This window comes from Dama dama, chromosome 5, assembly GCF_033118175.1.
Source record: "Dama dama isolate Ldn47 chromosome 5, ASM3311817v1, whole genome shotgun sequence".
Lineage (NCBI taxonomy): Eukaryota > Metazoa > Chordata > Mammalia > Artiodactyla > Cervidae > Dama > Dama dama.
This window is the reverse complement of record NC_083685.1, coordinates 111,641,545-111,647,544: the sequence shown is the minus strand read 5'-3', so window position 1 is coordinate 111,647,544 and position 6,000 is coordinate 111,641,545. Positions and strand designations below refer to the sequence as shown.

At 55.0% G+C, this 6,000-nt stretch overlaps 1 protein-coding gene across 4 annotated transcripts in view; it reads left to right on the top strand.

Annotated features, from left to right (window-relative positions):
• Positions 1-281: 281 nt before the first annotated feature.
• Positions 282-6,000, top strand: part of ACLY (ATP citrate lyase) — a 42,863-nt gene continuing 37,144 nt past the window's right edge. For 2 of the 4 annotated variants that reach the window (XM_061144008.1, XM_061144007.1), the window contains exons 1-3: positions 315-402; positions 1,075-1,120; positions 4,888-5,074. In XM_061144008.1, the coding sequence (XP_060999991.1) occupies positions 315-402; positions 1,075-1,120; positions 4,888-5,074 (321 nt within the window). Of the gene's footprint in view, positions 453-1,074; positions 1,121-4,887; positions 5,075-6,000 lie in introns of all 4 variants that reach the window. The other 2 variants (XM_061144006.1, XM_061144005.1) reach the window with 1 other exon arrangement.

The following is a 6,000-nucleotide window of genomic DNA, read 5'->3' as shown; positions in this document are numbered from 1 at the left end:
GCAGCGGCTCTAGGCCCACCTCCTAAGCGATCAGGCCATGGCCCCCAGCCTCGTATGTTCCCCTCCCAGCGTAGCCCGGCCCATCTCCCCACCGGAGGCCCCGCCCCCGACCCCTCCCTGGCTCGGCAGGCTCCGGAGAGGCGGTGCTCGCCACCCGTCCGGGACAGATGCACCAGCGGGACTACAAGTCCCAGCAAACCCTGGGGCCTGGCCTCGGGGGCGGGGCTATATCAGGCAGCGAATTGGGAGGAGCTCTGGCGCTCAGGCTAGGGAATGCGTGTGGCCAATGGCCCGGCGGCTCGCGCTGTGAGCCGATGGGGGCGGGGAGAAGCCCGCCAGCGCCCGGACAAAAGCCAGGTCCCCGGCGGCTGCGGGAGGCTGGAGCGCTCCTAGCAGTGGGCGGTGACTTGGGGCCTGTAGACTGAACGCCGCGCATTGACTTTCTCGGAGAGGTGAGTGGCGGACGGCTGTTTTCGTGAGATGGACCCCACTTGGTCAAGGAGCTTCCTGCTTCCCTCCCCCAACCCGGAACCGCCTCCCTCGAAGCCGGCTTGGGGCTCACGAGCGCTCCGTGCACCTGCTTGGAGTTTGGGGGGTCTTAGTTTTAGGTTAGCCTTCGCTGGGATCCCGGCCGGTGGCCTCGTGTCGCCCTCCCCTCCCCCGCCCCAACTCCTCCACATTCTAGTTCCCGGAGTTTGCACAAGGCTGGCCGCCGTTGTTGCCTGCCTTCCCTCCGCCGTATTACATCGCCCCTAACTGGCTCCCCTCATCCCCTCCCCAGGACTAGTCGCCGAGCCTCATCGGGCTTTCTGTGGTCACCTCTTGCCCCCATCTTGGTCCCCCCACCCCCGCCATCGGATGCCGGGCAAAGGAGGTAGAGCGGTGGCTAATCTCCCTACTCCTACTCCTCACCAGTCAGTTCAGGCCCTTCCTTTTAGTTCTGTGGAGAGTCGATTGAGCCCCGCGCCAAAGTGGAGGGAGTGAGCAGGGCGCGCAGCCGCCGAGGACCACACTTGGCAGGGCCGCCCCAGGCCTCGCTACGAGGACCTATCCTTGGATGGGCGGCGCAGGGAGGACCCTCCTCGCTCTGGGGGTGCCGTCAGGCCCAGCCGCTAAGCGACAGATGGCCGGGGTGCCCGTCTCTCTCCCCACCCTTGGCGGTGATGCCGAGCTTGGCCGAGACAAGGTCCTCCAGGGGCTGGAGGATGCTGCCGCCACCCTCCTGTCGGGCTTGGCAGAGGGCCAGTCCCAGCGCCTGCTGCCCTCCCCAACCTTGGCGGATACCAAGGAGTTCTGCCATTAGGTGGTCCTCCGGAGTCTGCCTGGGAAGAGGATTTTGCGGGGGGAAGCAGTGCATAGCACAGTTGGTCAACCAGCCCACTCCTCTCTCCACCCTTTAACTTTGCACTGTGTTTCAGCCAGCTCAGATCATTAGATTTCTGAAATTCTGAAATGTTGGGTGAAGGACAGCTGGTAGACCCAGCTGCCCAGAGGGGTGTTTTCACCTCTTAAAGAGCTGCTGCTTCTTTTTCTTTTCTTTTTTTTTTAATATTTAAAGAGCTTCTTAAATAGCTTGGAAGATGGTAATGGGAACAGCTTTTGAGCTCAGCTGGGTGGTAGGTGTCTCCACCCCCATTCTCCACTATGTTTGCTGCAGTAGGGGACCCTCAGAATTCTGTCCCTCTCTTTACTCCAGAGATTGCCTGGCCTTTCCAGAAAAAAAAAAACAACAAAAAACCACTCCTGTGGATACTAACCTTAAAATAAGTGCTCTTTGTCCTTCTCACAGAGACCCTACATAGCATCCCCAATGGTTCCTCTCCTCTGGCTGTGTCCCAGGGGTACAGTCCTGGGGAACAGACTCCTTTCTTTCAGCCTTCCCTGTGGGCTACTTCTGCGCTCCATGGCAGCTGTGGATGAACTCAATTCTGGGTCACTTATCCTGTCTGCAGAAAAGACCCCATTCAGCTCAGAAGGGCCCTCCTTTCGATTGAGAGAACATGTGTGTTCAGGTCCCCTGGCATGATTTTCCCCAAATTTACCTAGGTAACAGTTCCTGGGACCCCAAAGTGGACCCCTAGGATCTTAGCTCTGCCCTGAAACCATCTCTGACCAGTCTGACAGCACATTCAGTTATTCAGTTACTGGGGAGGCAGCCCAAGACTCCGTAGTGGGGGGTGTGTGTTGTGTTCCCAGCCCAGACTGGTTTACACTTTAAGTCCTTTTGTCACTTGAACCAGTGTTCTTGGCTGTCAGATCATGGTCACAGGTCATGGTCTTGAAGGGATAAGCAAAATCGGGTATGTGGTACATTTTTCTGGGTTTTTCTTCTGGTGCTTGAAAGAGTCTGAGACCTCAAATAGGTTAAGATCCACTACCCTCAAGGGATTCCCCCAATGATTAAACTTGTGATTTATCTCCACCCAGTCCACTCCCTGGCTTTGTGAGCCTTCTTACCCTATCTTGGTAAATATGCAGAGGCCAGATTCTTTCCCTGTCTTTTTACTCTATCCTATAAATTCTCTGTCTTGGCCTTGAGAGGGCCTGCCCCATCTATGCTAAAGTGCTCTAGTGGCCAGTCTGTTTTGGTGAGCTGGCAAAGCTTTTCTATCCTGTGCCATTCCCCTGTTGTCTGCTCTCCCATCCCTCTCCTGAGCACCAGACAGAGATGAGTTCTTGGATCTGAGATCTGAACTAAGGCTCAAGGAAATTGTGATTTTTTTTTTTTCCAGCTGCCAAAGGTCCCTTTTCTCATCCAGATTCTTTCCAAAGTTGGGTCTTTGTATGGGGGGTGGTGCTTGTTCTGGGAGTGTCTCTCTGCTGGAGAGGCTTAGCTGGGGTTGGGGAGGTGGAGGGGGGCTTCCTTTTTCTTGGAATTTGTGATCAGCTTGTGACTGATGTGTCCTAACCACTAAGGGTGGTCAGCAGCTGCCCTCTCCTTTATCTGCTTGATCTGCCCTGGGTTGGACTCTGTTTGGGAGCGGGTAGGGGCACAGGTACCTGTCTGATTTCAGGACCAGTTTTTCTGGTCTGAGTAAAGAAGGTTGGGAAATGGAGCTGGAGTGGGTGGGGGGTGGAGGGGTATGGGGCAGTGGGACTGGTTGAGGCGTCTCCTTTGGAAACTCATGTTGAGAAGGAGCCGGAAGTCATCCCAGGGGAAGGCAAGAAAAGGGAACATTTCCTTTGAGCCCCTTCCCAGCTACCTGCCTTTGGGCCAGACACCAGACTGAATGTACTCTTTGTGCCTTGCTGGAGGATAGCTGGGAGGCTCAGCCAGCCAGCCAAGCCAGGATTAGAACCTGAAGCCCAGCCTGGAGAATTGGAAAGGAGGTGCAGAGTGGCCCTGGAAACTCGGGCCTTCCCTGAGCTGGGAATGGAGAGAGACCAACCTTCCTGAGTATGTAAAGCAGCCAGCCCTTCAGCTCCACCCTCCTTTATTTACTCTTGGCTTTTCTCTCCCAGTAAATTCAACAACCTCAATTCTGGATCTTTGTTGGAGAGACAGGAGTGACTTTTCCTGATCTGGACAAACTTTTGACATGAATGACTTTCCCTTCCTGTCACCCCACCCTTTCTCTTCCCAAGTTGCTCCAGGCAGTTGCTCCCTCAGGGGAGAAGGGGTGTGTCAGGACAAGTGACAGGGAGGGAAGGTAAAGTTGTCATCATAGACCCTTCTGTGAGGTGAAGGGGGGGGGGGGGGGGCGGGAATGGCTTGGCTCCTGGACAAGTGGTCTTTTCTCTCGGGCTGACTGTGGGATTTTCTGGGGACCAGGAGTGAGAGGGTTTGAGTTCCAGCCTTGGGACCCCTGCATATTAATTAGGCTTCTTGGGCAAGTTGTCTTAACCCCTCTGAGCTTTTATTCCTTATCTAAGAAATAGGGCTGTGGGAACTTCCCTGGCGGTCCAGTGGTTAAGAATCTGTGCTTCCACTGTGGAGGGCATGGGTTTGATCTCTGGTTGGGGAACTAAAGTCCCGCGTGCCACGTGGTGTGGACAAAAATAAAATTAAGACAGAGGACTCTCAATCTCCATGCATCTCCCAGGGCTCATCTCCCAGGATGGCTTTTGCCTCTCTTCCACCAGTTCTGGCTCAGTTAGAAGTGACCGGTATGGGTGGTTCCCAGAGAGGACTCTGTTTTGCTCTAAATGAGTAGCTGGATGACTCAGCGGGGTGGGTGGGATGCACTGAAGGTCACAGTTCCCCCGCCCTGTGTCAGCTCTAAACTTGGGTGGGAGTCTGGTGTCCTGGGAGAAATGGGCTTTGACATAACTCTTCCTCTTCACTCCTGGGGGCCTTGGTCCTGTGTGAGGCTAAATAGACTTGCTTACCCAGCCTTTGGGCTGGTGATGTGTGTGAGTGTGTGAAATGAGTGAGTCTGAGTGTGTTGGAGACCAGACATGGGGGAGGAGTAGGGCTAGTTTTACACTATTTAACTGTGTTCCCCGCAGGTCATAGAACTGGAGGGTGCATTTCAGGGTCTGTGTGCCCATCTCGGGTGGGACAGGCACTCAGATTTGGGTCACATCCCTCCTATTCATGGTCTTGCCATCCAGCTTTCTTTGTCCCAGGGTGAATGTGCGTGAATGTGCTCTTGGGTGAGCTAGTTTGCCTAGAGAGTAGAGGCCACGCGTCCCCGGGGAGGTAAATGCCACCTTTGTTTTTCTCCACCCTCTGTCCTCACCCATCATTTCCCAGTCCACACTGTCTGTGGTCATTGCTGTTTGAGATCTCCCTTCCATCCTTCCTTCTGGGGCAGCCCTCTTCTCCCTTTGGAGGAGCGCTAAGATCAGGTTTTATGGTCTGGGGGCAGCTGGGTCGGGGTCTGTCCTGCTGGAGAAGATAGCGCCTCCATCTCCCCGCTCCCTCTGACCAGCCCCTCTCTCCCCAACAGGTAGCGCAGGGCCTTCTGTAGCCATGTCGGCCAAGGCGATTTCCGAGCAGACAGGCAAAGAACTCCTCTACAAGTACATCTGCACCACCTCGGCCATCCAGAACCGCTTCAAGTACGCCCGGGTCACCGCTGACACAGACTGGGCCCACGTGTTGCAGGACCACCCGTGGCTGCTCAGCCAGGTGAGCCCTACCCCCCTGCCCCCCACCAGGCCCCTTCTCCAGGCCCAGATGTTCCCTCAGAACATGTGATGGCAGATGGCCTGCCTGGGTGCACAGGGTGCAGGGGGCTGAGCGTGTTTTGTGTTCAGCCCTGTGTGCCGCATGCTGAGGTCCCCCGGCACTGTGTACAGAGCCTGGACTGGAACTGGACAAACTGGAGTCCGGCTGGCGGCTCTCTGGTTCTCAACCATGTGGCCTGGGGCAGGCCATTTCACCTCTCTTGAGTTTTAGATTCCCCATCTGTCAAATGGGCATACCACTCACCCTGTGAATTTAAGGACTAGTAATAATGCCTGGAAAGTCTCTGGTCTGCTGCCTGGCCTTTGGTAAATGCTCAGTAAAAAGCACCTGCTCCATCAGGAGAATGTCAGGGCCATGAGGAAGTGTGATGCTGTACTTTGTGTAGAATGGCTGATAGAATCCTCTCTGTAGATCCATTTAGACATCTCTGGCAGGTCGCAGAGGACTAGGACCAGTGAGGGGGGTGAGTGGGAGGGTGTTCAGGGATGCAATTTTCCTTCCGCTATGAGGCAGCCCAAACCCCAAACCACAAAGGGAGTTGGTGAACTTCCTGGTACTGGAGGTGTGTGAGCAGTGGCTAGGGGCTGCTTGTAGATCTTGTAGATGGGGTTCAAGCACAGGGATAGGGTTGACCAGATGTCTTCTACGGTGCTTTGTCACCCCAGGGCTCTCTCTCTCTATTCTTTCTTTTTGGAACATGGGTGCCAGTCCATATTCTGAGCTGTTGAATGAAGCTAAGATATCACATAGGGAAGGTAGGGAATTCTTTACTCATTTAGTAGGTATTCAGTGAGTACCTACTCTGTGCCAGACTCTATCCTGAGCCAGGACAGCTCTGGATTCCCGGTTGTCAAAGATGTTGGCTG